Below are 20,938 nucleotides of genomic sequence, written 5' to 3'. Positions count from 1 at the left end.
TATGTGTGTGTTTTCTGTAATTTATGTAATTCAGGGATCATCTGTAAAAGAAACCGTGGTCTCAGTATGACTTCCTAATAAAATAAAGGTTAAATAAAATATCACTTGTAAATGTAATAGTGAGATGGGATGATGAGCCATTTTTTCAAGGGTTAAACAAATGTGTTTATTACATGTTTCTTTTAACTTTTTTATCCTTCATATTCAATAAATGCTTGTGCTGAACTACTCACTTTTCCAGCACGCCAGTGGCCATTTGCTGAAGTGAAGTCGGTTACACCGCTGAACTGCAGTCAGGTCAAGACCCTGGTGAGGACGACGAGCACGCAGATGAGCTTCCCTGAGAAGGTTTCTGACAGTTTTATCAGCTGTCGAGGTGGAGGAAGCCGGATGTGGAGGTCCTGGGCTGGCGTGGTTACACGTGGTCTGCGGTTGTGAGGCCAGTTGGACGTACTGCCAAATTCTCTAAAACGACGTTGGAGGCGGCTTATGGTAGAGAAATGAACATTAAATTCTCTGGCAACAGCTCTGGTGGACATTGCTGCAGTCAACATGCACATTACACAAAACTTGAGACATCTATGGCATTGTGACAAAATTGCACATTTTAGAGTGGCCTTTTATTGTCCCCAGCACAAGGTGCACCTGTGTAATAATCATGCTGGTTAATCAGCTTCTTGATATGCCACACCTGTCAGATGAATAGATTATCTTAGCAAAGGAGAAATGCTCACTAACATGGATGAAAACTAATTTGTGCCCAACATTTTTTTGAAATTAACTTTGTGTATTGAATATTTCTGCAATCTATTATTTCAGCTCATGAAACATGGGACCAACACTTTACATGTTGTTTTTATATTTTTGTTCAGTATACAGGTTAAATTGGTTTCCATTGCATTTTCAACTTTACTGATGGTTTTGACACTGCAAATGTTGCATTATATAGCAAATGCACCAACTCTGGTCTTGGCACGTGCACTCTAGCCCACATCTTGCAGATACAGTGTGGGTATAGCCTACATGTTGAGATTATTATGGGTAAATGCAAAATTATTTGACATTTCTTTTATCCAACATGTACTTTACTCGCATACAAAGGGTGGATGGAAACCTGGTTAATGAGTCCAATTATGACTCCTCCAGCTGGCCAGTCCAGTCCACTGCTAGAGTTGCATCGTTCAGGTTTAATGTAAAAGGTTATGGTTTGACCTCATCTGTCATCTCTATTTCTCAAAACCACAGATCACTTCAGCCATTGTCTCTTATAATTACATCTAGAACATATAGATATATAGGATCTCTGTGCATTCCTCTTTCTAGGATGCCAATCTTTGATGGTTATGACTAGAAGTATTGCAGCTACAACCGGAAGTGATTAGGAGAGCATTTTAGCTAACCCTAACCCCTTTCCTAACCTTAACCTAAGTCTACTAACCTGTCATGCTAATTATCCTAACCTTCTGCATAAATCCTCCTAACCTGCTACAAAAAAAGTAACTTGTAGCTGTACTCCCTCTAGCCCAGGGATGGGCAACTCCAGTCCTCTGGGGCCTGATAAGTGTGACACTTTCACCCCAGCCCCAGCTAACACACCTGACTCCAATAATTAACTAATAATTATTTTCAGTTTAGAACGTAATTAGTTGAGTCAGCTATGTTTGCTAGGGATGGGGGAAAAGTGTGATACCACTCTGGCCAGCGAGGTTTGAAGTTGCCCATCCCTGCTCTAGTCAAAACAATATTTGATCTCTGCCATGAAGTCCTGCTTTCCTGTCAGGTGACCCACACCTTTTCACCTCTTTTTAACACCTGATTTACTTAACAAAAGGAACATCTCAATAGGTGGTCGAGGTATGTCATGACGTAGCACAAGGGGGGGAAGGGGGTCTTTCCTATATTGATGTCTATAGCTCCTCTATTGTGTGTGTACTTTACTGTATTTATACTTGGGCTCCCGAGTGGCGCAGTGGTCTAAGGCACTGCATCTCAGTGCTTGAGGCGTCACTACAGACCCCCTGGTTCAATTCTAGGCTGTATCACAACCGGCTGTGATTGGGAGTCGGTGTAGGCCGTCATTGTAAATAAGAATTTGTTCTTAACTGACTTGCCTAGTTAAATAAAGGTAAAAAATAAATATCAACGGTAATGTTTCGAAAATCACTGGAGGATGGATGTCTAACGCTGCAGTACACCGGTTAAACCAAGTTATGGCCCCCTCTAGTGATGGGATGTTAGTGCTAATTTTGGGTTGGAGTTTAACTCTACACAGGAAGACCTTGGTTCTTCATTCTAAACAATAAAATGCATCCCTTCCTTCTTTTCTTATAGTAATCACTGATCTAATAGATATATAGTAATGAAAATTGTATAGGTAAATGCAATAGTACAATTACTTCTATAAGCACAAACATTGTGTGAAAGACTTGAGTCAGAGGTGCAGTTGAAGTAACAGCTTTAATACTGAATTATGGGTACATGCAGTCACATTCAAATATGCCAGATGAAGGAGTAAGTCACAATCTCAAAATCAATACATAAATACACCTCCTCAAAGTATGCATGTATCATTACACTCATGATTATTCTGATTCTTTCTCTCATAGAACGTGAGGATGAGACCTCTGCTATTACAGTCGTCTGTGTGTTATCTGTTACACAGGATGATGGAAAACACTGATGTACTTCTGACATTTTAAGTTAGTTTGGCAGATTCAGGTAGGTTCAGCATTTAAAGCAGGTCACTCAATGTTATGATTGTAAGCAAAGGATATGAGTTCACCTGGCATCCGGACAATCACTTGCCATCAAGGGCAAATCAAGTCCTATCATAATATTATTATCAGTGCCACTTTATCATTAATGAAATGTCATGTGATTTGTAGTATAGTATTGTGGTGCTTTTTTTCCCTAGTCTTCAGTACTTCATGTCTTGTTCTATTGTCTCATGCCATCCCACATTTAATTGTTTTTTTTATGATGACACCACCTCAGAGGATATTACAAAAATAGCGCAAAGGATTTTTTATTACGTCGTTACTTCTTTCAGCTAAAGCTCTGGCTGATGCACTGGTGGTTGCACTTAGGATGGCTTGATGTTTCTTTAGGAACTCTCCTTCATATTTTGCCTTTAGTTTCTCCTCCTCAATGCGCACCTCCTCTTCCTTCTCTCTCAGGATCCTCTTCGTCTCCTCTTCAATCGCCCTCTCAGCCATTTGGAACATCTCAGTGGTGTAGCAGCTTCCTCCATTCATCATGACCATCTTGTTCATCTTCTCAAGCAATTCAGTGACCTGGGAGCGATTCTTCTTATCTTTGTTGTTGAAGAGATGATACCGCCCACTGCATTTGGCAATGACATGCTGAAGATCTGGACTGGCACGCAAAAAGTCTTCAATTGTTTGTTCTTCATCAAGCTGGTCTGCATTTGTGAAGAGGATGATGATGTATCTTGCTGCATCTTCTCCAAAGAATTTCTGAATCATCTCCACTGCATCTTTCTCTTCCTTTGTGAATCTAACCAACGCTATCACTACAAGGAACACATGGGGACCAGGAGCAGCGAAGGAGATGCACTTAGCAATCTTTATCAGGGTCTCCTTTTGTGATAAGTCAGTGTCAAACAAGCCTGGAGTGTCAACAATAGCAACTTCTCTCCCATCCACCTCCCCTCTAGCCTTGTCACACTCTTTTGTCAGAGAAACAGGGGAACGTTGAGACTCAAAAACTTTTTTCCCCAGGATGGTGTTTGCTGTTGCACTCTTCCCAACTCCAGTCTTCCCAACCAGAACAATCCTCATCATCTCCTTTTGCTTTTGCTGCACTGTTGAATGACAGACAGGCATGGTTGTTACTTTTCTTCTTGAAATCAGAGTCAAACATGTTTGGTCTGTAGAACCTAAACTGTGAGCAAATTACCAATGGCTGTCTATCAATTGAACTGTGTGAATGTAACTGCAACATGAAATTGTAAACTATAATCATTCTTTTTGATCAAAGAGACAAAGACATTAACAGAAGTACAATAATCCTGTGCATTCTGCAATGAAATATAACATTTAACATAAACAATTAACCTATCAAAACTGACTAAGCTAATCGTTATTGTGGTATGCGGTACTGACATCGTCATTACACATACACGCCACCATGTAGTACAGTACTGCATATGAGTAGCTTTTGGTATTACTGTTAAAGAGTATTGGGACGCACGCAACACACCTTGGGCATTTTGGACAGTGGAGGCAATTGCCGACTGCCTGGTCTATAAATCGCCTTGCTTGCATCATAAATAAATACTAATTATTATTTGTAGATCAGTCAAATTTACCCATGATACATCACGTTTTTTGATACATCACATTTTTGATGCTCTCGAATATGGTTGTTGAGTGCAGCCGTGACCAGTGTTGTCAATTTAGCAACTTTTCATACCCCTCCAACTACTTTTAATGGTAAAAGAGTCTAGCGAGTAACGACAAATTCAACTACTTCTCTGGGGAGTTTTGTCACCGAGAGTTTCTATGGTTTTGATAGCATTTCGCGCCTTTTCCCACTCAATCTGCCGAAAAACGAAAGTGGAAGAAGTTGTCTGTGCAACAGAATTCACAGCAATGGCACACACACAGGCAGAGAAGCACAAGGCGGGGACCCCAGATGTGTCGTAGCAAGGCTAATTGGTGCTGTGACAAATTGGTGCATGCCTGTTACACCATGCTCAGGTTTAGTAATGAAGCAATCAGTTCATAAAGAGCTACTCCCTCACTTCTTCCAATACATAAAGAGTTCAATGGGTTATTTAGTTGTGGTTGAATCAAAAATATTGTTAAAAAGCACAGCAATGAGAGAATTTCATGAGCAGTTAATTTTTGAAGAACACAAAAAACAAATACTAGACATGAGTTCCATTATGTCTTATTACCGTGTAGGTAATAACTACCGTGTAGTCCCCTGTAGCTCAGTTGGTAGAGCATGGTGCTTGCAACGCCAGGGTTGTGGGTTCGTTTCCCACGTGGGGCCAGTATGAAAATGTATGCATTCACTAACTGTAAATCGCTCTGGATAAGAGCGTCTGCTAAATGACAAAAATGTAAATGTAGGTAGGTTACTCACCACCAGCCATATTTGGGTCTTGTAAAGTCGATCCGACAAGTCTTGTGAGAGAGAAGGGATCTGTCCAGATAACAGAACTTCTCCTATAGCATCACTCAGGCGGTCTGCCCAATAGACACGCCCACAGTATTCTCTTGGCAGCTGCTCATTTTCGAAATAATGCTTCGAACACACCGACTGTGAACCGTTTTGGTACACCAGAAGTACATTCATTTCCAATGGAACACTGCGTTTGCATTGCAGCATTGCGTTGCAGAGGCAGTTGCAGTGCGTTCTTGGTGGTGTTTCCGTTGGATTTATCAAACGTATGCGTCAAACTGTATGCGTAAACGGGTTGACAGAAATGGTAGCAGAAGGTTAATGTTGAACTTTTGTTGCACATATATCTAGATAATGCTGCATACTATTTTGCGCAATAATACAGTCGGTGTGTTCAAAGCGTAAGTTTCACAACGTTCGTCTCTCTGATCGTAAGTCACATGATTGCAAAGAAACAGTGTCTAGGTCTATCCCAATACACAAAACAAATACCTCCCCCTTGCTATTTTCCACAGTCTTCTTCTTCGATGAGGTTTAACGGCGGTTGGCATCCAATTTGTTGCATTACTGCCACCTACTAGACTGGTGCACAACTCCCTTATATTTTGCTTGAAAAATAAAATAAATAAATACCCTACCATCTAACACTACACTCAGAAATTCAAAAATATTAATAATTAACACCACCCTACTCCACTATTCATTCCTACCTCATGCCCTCAACCTGACATGGTTAACCCTCCCTGTAACTCTTCTGATGTCAAGTCTCGCACACCCAAATACCTCTCTGCAGCTGCCACCACACCCTCCATTTTCTTCGACTTACGTTCTATCCCCTGCAGTACAATTAATAACCATTGGTATAAATGCTAAAAATCAGATCTTACTGAAACATATACAGTGGCTTACGAAAGTATTCACCCCCCTTGGCATTTTTCCTATTTTGTTGCCTTACAACCTGGAATTAAAATGGATTTTTTAGGGTTTGTATCATTTGACTTACACAACATGCCTACCACTTTGAAGATGCTAAATATTTTTTTTTGTGAAACAAACAAGAAATAAGACAAAAAAACAGAAAACTTGAGCGTGCATAACTCTTCACCCCACCAAAGTCAATACTTTGTAGAGCCACCTTTTGCAGCAATTACAGCTGCAAGTCTCTTGGGGTATGTCTCTATAAGCTTGGCATATCTAGCCACTGGGATTTTGGCCCATTCTTCAAGGCAAAACTGTTCCAGCTCCTTCAAGTTGGATGGGTTCCGCTGGTGTACAGCAATCTTTAAGTCATACCAACAGATTCTCAATTGGATTGAGGTCTAGGCTTTGTCTAGGCCATTCCAAGACATTTAAATGTTTCCCCTTAAACATTTACATCATTTAGCAGACGGTCTTATCCAGAGCGACTTAGAGTTAGTGAGTGCATACATTTTCATACTGGCCCCCGTGGGAAACGAACCCACAACCCTGGCGTTGCAAGCGCCATGCTCTACCAACTGAGCTACAGGGGACTACGAGTGTTGCTTTAGCAGTATGCTTAGGGTCATTGTCCTGCTGGAAGGTGAACCTGCGTCCCAGTCTCAAATCTCTGGAAGACTGAAACAGGTTTCCCTCAAGAATTTCCCTGTATTTAGCGCCATCCATCATTCATTCAAATCTGACCAGTAACCCAGTCCCTGCCGATGAAAAACATCCCCACAGCATGATGCTGCCACCACCATTCATCACTGTGTGGATGGTGTTCTTGGGGTAATGAGAGGTGTTGGGTTTGCGCCAGACATAGCGTTTCCTTGATGGCCAAAAAGCTCAATTTTAGTCTCATCTGACCAGAGTACCTTCTTCCATATGTTTGGGGAGTCTCCCAAATGGCTTTTGGCGAACACCAAATGTGTTTGCTTATTCTTTTCTTTAAGCAATGTCTTTTTTCTGGCCACTCTTCCATAAAGCCCAGCTCTGTGGAGTGTACGGCTTAAAGTGGTCCTGTGGACAGATACTCCAATCTCCGCTGTGTTGCTTTGCAGCTCCTTTAGGGTTATCTTTGGTCTCTTTGTTGCCTCTCTGATTAATGCCCTCCTTGCCTGGTCCGTGAGTTTTGGTGGGCGGCCCTCTCTTCGCAGGTTTGTTGTGGTGCCATATTCTTTCTATTTATAAATAATGGATTTAATGGTGCTCCGTGGGATGTTCAAAGTTTCTGATATTTCTTTATAACCCAACCCTGATCTGTACTTATCCACAACTTTGTCCCTGACCTGTTTGGAGAGCTCCTTGGTCTTCATGGTGCCGCTTGCTTGGTGGTGCCCCCTTGCTTAGTGGTGTTGCAGACTCTGGGGCCTTTCAGAACAGGTGTATATATACTGACATCATGTGACAGATCATGTGACACTTAAATAAAGTCCACCTGTGTGCAATCTAACTAATTATGTGACTTCTGAAGGTAATTGGTTGCACCAGATCTTATTTAGGGGCTTCTTGGCAAAGGGGGTGAATACATATGCACGCACCACTTTTCCGTTATATATCGAAGTTATTTTTTTCATTTCACTTCACCAATTTGGACTATTTTGTGTATGTTCATTACATGAAATAAAAATAAAATCAATTTAAATTACAGGTTGTAATGCAACAAAATAGGAAAACGCCAAGGGGGGATGAATACTTTTGCAAGGCACTGTACCACTACTTTCCCCAATGCTACTTCTCACACCTTGGAACCTCCCCTCCTACACACTGCTGCCACATGCCCATAAGTTTGACACCTGTAACATCGTAATGTATTCGGTACATAAGCTCGTACAGGATAACTTATATATCCTAACTTCACTTTATCAGGCAAAGACTCAACTTCAAAACTCAAAAGAACAGACAATGACTCTTCTGTTTCCCCACTCTCGCCACCCTGTTTGCGTCACACCAAACGACGAGCATCACAAACACCGGGAGTCTTCCCCTTCAGTTGATCAACTTTTACATTTACTGCTACCCCAGTAATCACTCCTTTCAATGGCGCCCTTTTCTTGAGACTGAAACAATTTACAATTCTTTCCCCCATTTGTTTAAATCTGAGCGCCTTCTCCCTCTGACCAACAGAAACACAAACAATTATCACTAGACCACTTCTGGTTACCCTCACCGATTCCACTTTACCCAACGCTTTTTTCACCCATCCTGAAACCACAAATGGATTAGCCAAACGGCAAGGGTCCACTTTTTCCAAAAACTTCACTCCTACCGTCACAGACCCATCTTTATCCTGACCCTCTGTGCAAGCCTTGGGCTCCGAGTACTTCACCACACCTACCACCTCCAATACTTCACCCTCATTCACTTCAATTTCTCCTCCTGTCTTCAGCTCACTTTGCTTACATTTCCTACTATTCTTCTTTAACAAACCTTCTTCCTTTTTCCCGCCATTTCTTACCGACTCAAGCTCACAGTCTTCCTCCCTCTCTCTCTTAGACCTCCTCTGCCTCTCTTTTCCCTCCATTCCTCCTCCATCATCCAAGTATATGTCTCCTTATGATAATACTGCACTTCTCCTGACATACATCTGTTTCTTGCGTTCTCAAGGGACGCCATTTACCCATCCTCCCAATCTGTTCCTGTTACACCTTCAATTTTCCATGGTCCCTACACCCAAGGCTTTAAATTCCTACCGCCAGAGGGAGAGCGCGTTTTCCGTTGACGTGATCTACATCTTTGGTGGGTAGCTCCCATTATAAACCCTCGGCAAGCCATGTAGCCGTAAGCTCATTTGAAAGACAATAGCAGTGAATTTCTCTCATTTCAAATTTGGCCTGCCACCTTCCAGCTAACCATGGCCATGTAGAGGCACAATCTGTTTTTGTTGTTATAAACAGTGGTGGAAAAAGTACTCAATTGTCATACTTCTCTAACAGAAAATGACTCAAGTAAAAGTTAAAGTTACCCAGTAAAAGTGTAAAAGTATCTGGTTTTAAATGTACTTAAGTACAGCGGTAGAAAAAGTACTCAATTGTCATACTTGAGTAAAAGTACCAAGTTAAAGTAAATGCTATACATCAAATTCCTTATATTAAGCAAACCAGACAGCACGATTTTCTTATTATTTTTTATTACTGACAGATGGGCACACTCCAACACTCAGACATAATTTACAAACACAGTGAAGTGGCGACTCCGGGATGCTGACCTTCTAGGCAGAGTTGCAAAGAAAAGTCCAGTGTCTGTGTTATTTTGCCCATCTTAATCTTTTCTTTTTATATGCCAGTCTGAGATATGGCTTTTTCTTTGCAACTCTGCCTAGAAGGTCAGCATCCCGAGTCGCCTCTTCACTGTTGATGTTGAGACTGGTGTTTTGCGGGAACTATTTAATGAAGCTGCCAGTTGAGGACCTGTCTATTTCTCAAACTAGACACTTTTGTATTTGTCCCCTTGCTCAGTTGTGCACTGGGGCCTCCCATTCCTCTTTCTATTCTGGTTAGAGCCAGTTTGCACTATTCTGTGAAGGGAGTAGTACACAGCGTTGTACGAGATCTTCAGTTTCTTGGCAATTTCTCGCATGGAATAGCCTTCATTTCTCAGAACAAGAATAGACTGACGAGTTTCAGAAGAAAGTTATTTGTTTCTGGCCATTTTGAGCCTGTAATCAAACCCACAATTGCTGATGCTCCAGATACTAAACTAGTCTCAAGAAGGCAAGTTTTATTGCTTCTTTAATCAGCACAACAGTTTTCAGCTGTGCTAACATAATTACAAAAGGGTTTGGAACACAGGACTGATGGTTGCTGATAATGGGCCTCTGTACGCCTATGTAGATATTCCATAAAAAATCAGCTGTTTCTAGCTACAATAGCCATTTACATTAATGTCTACACTGTATTTCTGATCCATTTGATGTTATTTTAATGGACAAAATAATTGCTTTTCTTTCGAAAACCAAGGAAATTTCTAAGTGACCCCAAACTTTTGAACGGTAGTGTATGTGTGCCACAATTATTGGCACCCCTTCATTCAATACTTTGTGCAACCTCCCTTAGCCAAGATAGCAGCTTTGAGTCTTCTCCTATAATGCGTAATGAGGTTGGAGAACACATGGCAAGGGATCTGAGACCACTCCTCCATACAGAATCTCTCCAGATCCTTCAGATTCCGAGGTCCACAACAGTGTCACCTGCAAAGCACCCCCCACACCATAACACCTCGTGTTTCTTGGCCCAAGCAAGTCTGTTCTTCTTATCTGTGTCCTTTAGTAGTGGTTTCTTTGCAGCAATTCAACCATGAAGGCCTGATTCACGTAGTCTCCTCTGAACAGTTGATGTTGAGATGTGTCTGTTACTTGAACTCCGTGAAGCATTTATTTGGGCTGCAATTTCTGAGGCTGGTAACTCTAATGAACTTATCCTCTGCAGCAGAGGTAACTCTGGGTCTTCCTTTCCTGTGGTGGTCCTCATGAGAGCCAGTTTCATCATAGCGCTTGATTGTTTTTGTGACTGCACCTGAAGAAACATTCAAGGTTCTTGACATTTTCCGGATTGACTGACCTTCATGTCTTACAGTAATGATGGACTGTCGCTTTCTCTTGCTTATTTGAGCTGTTCTTGCCATAATATGGACGTGGTCTTTTACCAAATAGGGCTATCTTCTGTATACCACCCCTAACTTGTCACAACAAAACTGATTGGCTCAAACGCATTAAGAAGGAAATCAATTCCACAAATTAACTTTTAACAAGGCACACCTGTTAATTGAAATGCATTCCAGGTGACTTCCTCATGAAGCTGGTTGAGAGAATACCAAGAGTGTGCAAAGCTGTCATCAAGGCAAAGGGTGGCTACTTTGAACAATCTCAAATATAAAATATATTTTGATTTGTTTAACACTTTTTTGGTTACTACATGATTCCATATGTGTTATTTAATAGTTGTGTTGTCTTCACTATTATTCTACAATGTAGAAAATAGTAAAAATAAAGACAAATCTTGGAATGAGTAGGTGTGTCCAAACTTTTGACTGGTACTGTATATATAATATACAGTGGGGAGAACAAGTATTTACTGCCGATTTTGCAGGTTGTCCTACTTACAAAACATGTAGAGGTCTGTAATTTTTATCATAGGTACACTTCAACTGTGAGAGACGGAATCTAAAACAAAATCCAGAAAATCACATTGTATGATTTTTTAAGTAATTAATTAGCATTTTATTGCATGACATAAGTATTTGATCACCTACCAATCAGTAAGAATTCCGGCTCTCACAGACCTGTTCGATTTTCTTTAAGAAGCCCTCCCTGTTCTCCACTCATTGCCTATATTAACTGCACCTGTTTGAACTCGTTACCTGTATAAAAGACACCTGTCCACACACTCAATCAAACAGACTCCAACCTCTCCACAATGGCCAAGACCAGAGAGCTGTGTAAGGACATCAGGGATAAAATTGTAGACCTGCACAAGGCTGGGATGGGCTACAGGACAATAGGCAAGCAGCTTGGTGAGAAGGCAACAGCTGTTGGCGCAATTATTAGAAATGGAAGAAGTTCAAGATGACGGTCAATCACCCTCCATCTGGGGCTCCATGCAAGATCTCACCTCGTGGGGCATCAATGATCATGAGGAAGGTGAGGGATCACCCCAGAACTACATGGCAGGACCTGGTCAATGACCTGAAGAGAGCTGGGACCACAGTCTCAAAGAAAACCATTAGTAACACACTATGCCGTCATGGATTAAAAATCCTGCAGTGCACGCAAGGTCCCCCTGCTCAAGCCAGCGCATGTCCAGGCCCATCTGAAGTTTGCCAATGACCATCTGGATGATCCATAGGAGGAATGGGAGAAGGTCATGTGGTCTGATGAGACAAAAATAGAGCTTTTGGTCTAAACTCCACTCGCCGTGTTTGGAGGAAGAAGAAGGATGAGTACAACCCCAAGAACACCATCCCAACCGTGAAGCATGGAGGTGGAAACATCATTCTTTGGGGATGCTTTTCTGCAAAGGGGACAGGACGACTGCACCGTATTGAGGGGAGGGATGGATGGGGCCATGTATCGCAAGATCTTGGCCAACAACCTCCTTCCCTCAGTAAGAGCATGGAAGATGGGTAGTGGCTGGGTCTTCCAGCATGACAACGACCCGAAACACACAGCCAGGGCAACTAAGGAGTGGCTCCGTAAGAAGCATCTCAAGGTCCTGGAGTGGCCTAGCCAGTCTCCAGACCTGAACCCAATAGAAAATCTTTGGAGGGAGCTGAAAGTCCGTATTGCCCAGCGACAGCCCCCAAAACCTGGAAGGATCTGGAGAAGGTCTGTATGGAGGAGTGGACCAAAATCCCTGCTGCAGTGTGTGCAAACCTGGTCAAGACCTACAGGAAACGTATGATCTCTGTAATTGCAAACAAAGGTTTCTGTACCAAATATTAAGTTCTGCTTTTCTGATGTATCAAATACTGTCATACAATAAAATGCAAATTAATTACTTTAAAAATCATACCATGTGATTTTCTGGATTTTTGTTTTAGATTCAGTCTCTCACAGTTGAAGTGTACCTATGATAAAAACTACAGACCTCTACATGCTTTGTAAGTAGGAAAACCTGCAAAATCGGCAGTGTATCAATTACTTGTTCTCCCCACTGTAAGTGTTGGGGGAGGGAAATATGTTAACATAGTGTGTTATTTCAAATACTTCTCTTGCATTTTGTAGCTTATATTTCTGGCTGTAAAGGGTGCCAAGGACCTGAAGTCAACAGTGTGGCGGATTCTACAGTCTTGCCATCGCCACAAACTGGGGTGTAATCATTACTCCAAACGTTCTGTTTTGCAACAAAAAGTGTTTCTATCTCAGGTTGACTCAGGTAGGCCCTCGCTGTTTGCTAAACCTGTCCAATAGAAACGCTAGTTTTGTTTTGCAACTGTTTGGAGTAATGATTACACCCCTGGACTGGGGCAGGGGATAAGGCCTGTTTCAGGGACTTGTTTCTGAAGACAATTCTTCACAGTAAGTTTTTATATTATGAATTGTGTTACACCTGTTTTCTCAACTTTTAAGTACATTCTTAAACTCTTGTGTAAGAGCATGTGCGATTCAAATGTAACTTAATGTTCTTTTCTTTGTATAGGAGCCATTCGGGAAGAATCCTGCAACTCGGGATGCCATGGATGAGGGGGTCCAGATTCAGGTCACTCGTAACTGAAAGGGGCCTCCGATTAGTGAAGGCGGGAGAGGGATCCGAGGCAGTGAGGGTCAACATCAAGTCTCTGACCACCTGTCTCAAAGCCAGCCAACCTCAAGCCACAAGACTGTTCCAACAACTGAACCCTGGGCTGACGATTGCAATGAAATAACTCAGCAAAAAAAGAAACAGCCCTTTTTCAGGACCCTGTCTTTCAAAGATAATTCATAAAAATCCAAATAACTTCACAGATCTTCATTGTAAAGGGGTTAAACACTGTTTCCATGCTTGTTCAATGAACCATAAACAATTAATGAACATGCATCTGTGGAACGGTCGTTAAGACACTACCAGCTTACAGACGATAGGCAATTAAGGTCACCAGTTATGAAAACTTAGGACACTTAAGATGCATTTCTACTGACTTTGAAAAACACCAAAAGAAAGATGCCCAGGGTCCCTGCTCATCTGTGTGAACGTGCCTTAGGTGCATGCTGAAAGGAGGCATGAGGACTGCAGATGGGACAAGGGCAAAAATTGCAATGTCCGTACTGTGAGATGCTAATACAGCACTACAGGGAGACAGGACGGACAGCGGATCGTCCTCACAGTGGCAGACCACGTGTAACAACACCTGCACAGGACGGTCACTATCCGAAATCACACCTGCCGGACAGGTACAGGATGGCAACAACAACTGCTCTAATTACCAGGAACACACAATCCCTCCATCAGTACTCAGACTGTCCAACAATAGGCTGAGAGGCTGGACTGAGGGCTTGTAGGCCTGTTGTAAGGCAGGTCCTCACCAGACATCACGGGCAACAATGTCGCCTATGGGTACAAACCCACCGTCGCTGGACCAGACAGGACTGGCAAAAAGTGCTCTTCACTGACGAGTCGCAGGTTTTGTCTCACCAGGGGTGATGGTCGGATCGCGTTTATCGTCGAAGGAATGAGCGTTCACCAAGGCCTGTACTCTGGAGCGGATCGATTTGGAGGTGGAGGGTTCATCATGGTCTGGGCGGTGTCACAGCATCATCGGACTGAGCTTGTGATTGCAGGCAATCTCCAACACTGTGCGTTACAGGGAAGACATCCTCCTCCCTCATGTGGTACCCTTCCTGCAGGCTCATCCTGACATGACCCTCCAGCATGACAATGCCATCAGCCATACTGCTCGTTCTGTGCGTGATTTCCTGCAAGACAGGAATGTCAATGTTCTGCCATGGCCAGCAAAGAGCACTGGATCTCAATCCCATTGAGCACGCTCTGGGGAGCTGCTGGATCGGAGGGTGAGGGCTAGGGGCCATTCCACACAGAAATGTCCGGGAACTTGCACGCGTGCCTTGGTGGGAAGAGTGGGGTAACATCTCACAGCAAGAACTGGCAAATCTGGTGCAGTCCATGAGGAGGAGATGCACTGCAGTACTTAATGCAGCTGGTGGCCACCAAATACTGACTGTTACTTTTGGATTTTGACCCCCCCTTTGTTCAGGGGCACATTATTCCATTTCTGTTAGTCACATGTCTGTGGAATTTGTTTAGTTTATGACTCAGTTGTTGAATCTTGTTTATTCATACAAATATTTACACATGTTAAGTTTGCTGCAAAACAAACGCAGTTGACAGTAAGAGGGACGTTACTTTCTTTGCTGAGTTTAGTTATGTCACCTTACTGTGCTACTATTGTTTGCTTTGCTACTGCACCTTATTCCACTCACTATGCACATGGGAAACAATGTCCATACTATATCCCAATAGGCTATTTATTTTACATATTTATTTTATTTTATCTGCATGCCTCTTGTACCTGATTTACTTTATTTAGTCGTTTCATGATTTTTTGTATGTTATATATTTACATTGTCACTTATTTGATTGCCTTCCTATGTTACTTATTTGATTACTACAGTATGTCACTTTTGTCACCATTGCGCTGTGTGAGAAGCCTGCAAGTAAATGACAATACAATTTTACTGGATTTGATGTCACCAGTGGATCCAGATGACCAGGACTGCCCCCCTCGTTATCGGATATATTTTGCACACACACACACAATGATTTACTGTACTTTTCAACAAACCCTTTTCAAATGGACATGGTATTTAGTGTATCTTAAACAATACAAATATATAAATATTATAAAATAAGTGGCGACAGGGAGTAGGCATGCCACTGGCTCCGACTGGCAGCTGTAGTGTTGCCGGTCTGGAGAAGGCGGCTGGGTTGTGGAGGAAAACGGCATGTCAGCGGGAGCAGCATTCGGCTGCTGCGCGTGACCTAAACGGCCTATCGCAACTGCCCTGTGAGGCCGATGGGCAAAAAAGCTGTCGCACAGCGATTGACCACTCTGGAGGGACGCCGCCCCCGAGTGCTCATTGCTAACTGGGATGCAAGTCGCTTCATTGGGGCATTCTACAGTAAACCTGTACAAATATTTACTTCAAAGTGGATGTACTGTAACAACACCTACAGGGGCATATTTCAGAAGTGTATTTCATAGCTCAGCTTGCAATGCCATTTTCAGGGACATGAATCTACTCTTCAGAGCCCAATTTGAATTATTGTAGCTCTTACTGCTTTATAATAATGTAGTTGTAACATCCTTGGTGGTTTTATTGCCATGTATTGGAGGACACTTTATTACGTTACACAACAATACAAAAGTCATTGATAGGCTCAATTCATGCATGGAATTTGGCGTTTATCTGAAACAAATTGACAGAATAAGATTTGGAGTAGAGCGTGAGGGGCCAGAACCCACAGGGGAGGCCTCAGCCTTTCAGGAGAGTTTATGGGCAGAGGTGGAGATAGCAAAGCCTGTATCAAATATTAAAGAACATCTCTGAAGATAGTAAACAGTCAAATAGACCCTCAATGTTACCGTTGAGTGTCACGTGATATTATCGAAAATGTGTCTTTGCATTACATCGCTCCGCACCCCTAACTGACACTAAATAAAACATGAAATAATGATCATCTACAAGCCGGCTCTTTATGCAAGTAGCAATTGAGACTGGAAACGGGTTAAGAAAAATTGTCTGATTTACAAAGCACGATCTAATTCATCCTTCTATTTTATGTAAGTCACATGCAAAGAAAGGTATCCGCAGTTTGCGTCCCACTCAGGTAGGCTACAAGTTGCCCTTAGACACAGATCTAGGATCAGTTTACTCAACACCAATCCCTACCTTAAAAACATTTGGGGAGGAAACACATAACTGATCTTAGGTCAATTTCTACTATAAGACTCCTTAAGGCCTCTTGCCACTTCTTACTAACTAAAAGACACTTCACTTTGCCCTGTTGTTTGTAGCCTTATGTTACACCCTTATCTTTACAGGTAGAAAAATAAAGTTCCCATGTGTCTTATTTCAGTTTGAGAAGGTTACTCACCAGCCATGTTTGAGTTCTGGTAGAGATTGTCTTGTCAAGTCCACAGTTCTGTAATCCCTCAGCCAGGAGAATGACCCAATGACCCACACCTGGGTCGTGTTCACTAGAAACCAATCAAATACAGGCTCAGCAAGTTGAAATCTGTTCATTTATTACTTCACAAAGAGAAGCACCCCAAAACATCAGGAATCTCACTTAAAGAGATTCTGGCACTTTGACGATACTTTTAGCCAGTAGTTCTGAGTAATGCTCACGAGCCAAAAGTGGTCCCCGGAAATTGCATACTATGTCACAGATGTGCACTACGTCATTTCTCTCTCTCCGCTCTGCTGTGTGTGCATCTTGTAAGACTGTCACTCAAATGGCTCTATTGGCTGAAGCTCATTGGCTGGACCTCAAATTGCTAGGGGGCTGGCTCACGACTGGAAAAATGTAGGAGAAATAGCGCCGCGACAGCTTCCAGAAAATAGTCACTCAAACGTGGATTTCGTTGGCTAATTGAGGTAAGACAGTAATTATGCTTCATAGATTATGCATGTATGAACTACACATTGACACATCCAACCCAAAGTGGGAGGTTGAAAGAATACTTAATAGTCGTCAAAGTTCGAGCACATGTCTTTAAATATTACATTTCTATTCAAAGCCTATTTGTAATACATTGTTTTGGATCCTCTTACATTCTCTTCACCACATTTTGCCCGCATAATATGATCTTATTATTACAAATGTAATAGGATCAATGATAATAATAATGTTCTCAAACACAGAGGTGGAAAATGTGACAGTTGCCACATGTACTGTATTCATAAAGCATCTCAGAGCAGGAGTACGATCTAGGATCAGATCCTCCCCTGTCCATGTTATCTAATTTATAATGATCTAAAAGGCAAAACTGGATCCTAGATCACCACCCTACTCTGAGAGGCATAGTTGGCGACAACTGTGATGTGGATGAACCAAACCGTTCTTTCGGATGCTCAAATAAAATAAATAGCAAAGCAACTCTCAGGTCTTAAAAAAGATGAGAAACTTCCAACACGCATATGTAGCAAAACTATGGCTTTATATTCTCATAGTGCAATTCAGGCACTATGTACGGTACTCATACATACCGCCACATTACTTCTTTGTGGGAATGGGCACAAAAGCAGCCAGAGGGTGTCAGTCTGTTTGTCCGCTATCATGTCAACTTCTTTTCACTTATTGCCATGCCATGTTTGGCTTGACAATGAGCAATGGAGTTGGTAAGTGCACAAACAGATCTGGGACCGGGCTAGCAAGAAAAAAGACTTGCTTTCCCAGGCACCTCACAACAAAGCACACACATTTACTTTATGAATAATTCAATTCATTATTACAAACATTACAGTATTATCTTTCAGATTCAAGCGCTATTACGTCAAACACACTATGTCTCCATCACAATGGCACCCCATACTTACATAGTGCACTACTTTTGATCAGAGCCTATGGGGCTCTGGTCAAAAATGTAGACTATAAAGGAATAGAGTGCAATTTGGGATGCACCGTGATAAATAGCCTAGCAGCCACAATGCACCTGCTAAATGAAGCCCTGCTCCAATGAGGTGGTTTCTACTGTCGTTTGTCATGGGGACAGTGATATTGGGGTTCAGGTGCATCCATCTTACCTCATACAAGTACTGTTAACAGTAGTACTGTTTGTTATATTTGGACCTCATACAGTACTGTTAACTAACACTGTTTTATTTAACCAAATAGAGTACTGTTAACTGTAAATACTGTCGCCATATTTGACCTCATACAGTACTGTTAACTGTAAATGTATTGTGTTTTTAAATATTGAAGACCGTTTTATGATCAGATTCAACCAGCTTTTGGAGTTGATTTGAGCAACACATCTGTTCACATCTATTTTATCTCATACAGAAATGTTAACTGTAAATACTGTTTAAAATTTCAAGATGGTTGGTTGGTTGGTTGACCAGATTGAATCAGCTTTTGACAAGTGCTCTTCTTACCCGTACGCTATACAAATAAATACTTTTTTGTAAAAATACAGCCTCCGTAAAAGCTCGCGTGTAATAGCTCACCTTAAAGGTTTTCGGTGACAGGTACTGATTGAGCATTTCTATATAACTACACAGACATTCGATATTTCACCTCGGATATGCAACAAGTTCAATAACATGATTCTCTACAAATCAAAATTCCATCAATTTGTTACAAACTAGGCTGTGCCTGCACAACACCTCACACACTGTACACTGTCCTCGGAATTTAGCTATGGATTGGCTGTAGGGTTCTGGTCAAAAGTAGTGCAATATATAGGAAATAGGGTGCCATTTGGGATGCAACCCCCTAAAGAGCAAATGTAGCAAAACAGAGGGACCATCAATGTCTGACCAAACAAACAGACCCTATGGAGCCCTGGTCAAAAGTAGTACACTTATTAGGGAATAGGGTGCCATTCGGGCTCTTACCCACATTTTCAGGTGGACACATTGCTTGATGCACAGAGACATTCAAATACTAACTCTGGGATGAACACAGGGACATAGCGGTAGTGACCCAGGGTGTGTCCGAAAATGATACCCTATGGGCCCTGGTCAAAAGTAGTGCACTATTAGGGAATAGGGTGCCATTTCAGACATACCCGCAGACTTGACCAAGTGGGCATAGTACTTTTACAAATGACAGGTCTGACATCGAATGAAGAAGGGGACACGGGTGCAGATTGTGATAGTCAAGTAACAGGGATGCAGGCCCAATAGTCTGGTGGTCTAGGTAAATGGATGGGGAAACTGAGGTCCTATCCCCTTCTCAACCCTTCCCACTTTGTGTCCTCCTAATCTGTATTCTCCACGCATGTAAAAAGACACATAAAGACAAGTATAGATACAGGGAGGGAAACTGGGAAAGACAGAAAGACAAACAAACACTGACCAATAAAATATTACTACCAGACTGCTCAGGCGAAATGAATGAAGTGACTGTGGTGTGGTGAGAGTTGGGTGGGGGAGGCAGTTCAATGAAACCAACAAATCTGATAGCGAAAGAGATCAACTTCCTGTCTACTACAGAATACTGAGAGCCTGTACTTCTGGTTAAAGAGTGACCTGAAATGGTACCAATAACCTTCATGGAAGTTTTGGTAGGCGTAAATATTATTGCTTAGTTGATTGATTTGCCAAACCTCGATTTCCATTGGAGATTTCCATATCACGTTTTGGCATGAAATTATGTTTTTACAAAAATAAATATTAGTTAAATGTATATTTTAGGATTTCTTTGGCATGTCATACCTAAAACATTAATGAGTATATTTAGTGTGTATTTTGATGTCAAATTAAAAAGGGCTTAAAGGTGCTATGACCCAAGTCCAAAACTCCAGTGCACAACATCGTCATCACTGTCCTTGCCGGAAATGACAATTCATTGTCGTGACGATGGTCTATAATGATATTTTACAATTACCGACTATGATATTTGACAGTTTGGTCAAGATTCATGTTTAATTGCTGAGATGTCCATTAGTATGGTTTTTGGTATAGCCATTTTCTGATTGCCGTAAGGTTTCGCTCTCTCTTTCTGGTTGGTTGGCCTCCCTCTCACGCTCCTCCACCTTCTCTCGCATCAGGTTCCTACGGTGATAGATCAGGTATCCTGGCAACAGGAATCCAGCCAATGAGGCGCGATGAGCAAGCTCAGGTTGATCTGTTGAATTTGGAGGATAAGTTAGTCAGGGAAAGAACGTGTTTGAGACATACCTTTTAATAAATCATTGCCTCAATTTTCTGTTTCTGTCCATTCACATTAATCAGTTAACTGAATTTGCCTTCCAATCTCAGTAGTACAATGGCAAAGTACTAGTGTCACCATGTGTGTGTGTGTGTGCCATGTGTGTGTTGGTGTCTTGCACGCATGTATGTGATCTGTGTGTGTATGCTCTGCATGCGTGTGCGTGTGGCGGTGTAGCCTCACCCAGTAGGGGGTCTCCTCCAAGGTGTCCCACCATGATGACGAAGAGAGGCTGCTGGAGGAGAGCGAACAGCGCGCTCGACATCGACTGCATCCCTCACAACGTCCCAAAGTGATTGGACGGATATCTGGAAGGGGCGGGATGCAATTGTTACCCCCTCTCCAATCAAAACTGATTGTACCATACCTGACCAAAACAGACACCTTACCTCTAACACCAATGTTTTGTTAAGATAATACATATTTTAAAGTTGTATTTTTTTGTGTTTGCGCTA

At 42.1% G+C, this 20,938-nt stretch overlaps 2 protein-coding genes across 2 annotated transcripts in view; both read right to left on the bottom strand.

Moving 5' to 3' along the window:
• Nucleotides 1–2,438: 2,438 nt before the first annotated feature.
• On the bottom strand, nucleotides 2,439–5,490 carry LOC123485037 (GTPase IMAP family member 4-like). Its single transcript, XM_045215887.1, has 2 exons — nucleotides 5,113–5,490; nucleotides 2,439–3,823 (listed from the first exon to the last, which is right to left on the bottom strand). Exons 1-2 carry the CDS (start codon nucleotides 5,120–5,122, stop codon nucleotides 2,991–2,993), a joined length of 843 nt encoding a protein of 280 aa, XP_045071822.1. The 5' UTR covers nucleotides 5,123–5,490; the 3' UTR covers nucleotides 2,439–2,990.
• Nucleotides 5,491–13,784: 8,294 nt separating this feature from the next.
• slc43a1b (solute carrier family 43 member 1b) overlaps nucleotides 13,785–20,938 on the bottom strand; it is a 36,897-nt gene continuing 29,743 nt past the window's right edge. Inside the window, 5 exon segments of the mRNA XM_045215882.1 lie at nucleotides 13,785–13,795; nucleotides 20,298–20,376; nucleotides 20,379–20,399; nucleotides 20,667–20,675; nucleotides 20,677–20,791. Coding sequence (XP_045071817.1) covers nucleotides 13,785–13,795; nucleotides 20,298–20,376; nucleotides 20,379–20,399; nucleotides 20,667–20,675; nucleotides 20,677–20,791 — 235 coding nt within the window.

Source organism: Coregonus clupeaformis, unplaced genomic scaffold (genome assembly GCF_020615455.1).
Source record: "Coregonus clupeaformis isolate EN_2021a unplaced genomic scaffold, ASM2061545v1 scaf0544, whole genome shotgun sequence".
In the NCBI taxonomy this organism is placed as follows: domain Eukaryota; kingdom Metazoa; phylum Chordata; class Actinopteri; order Salmoniformes; family Salmonidae; genus Coregonus; species Coregonus clupeaformis.
Note: the sequence above shows the minus strand (reverse complement) of the source record. Positions and strands in the feature narration are given on the sequence as shown.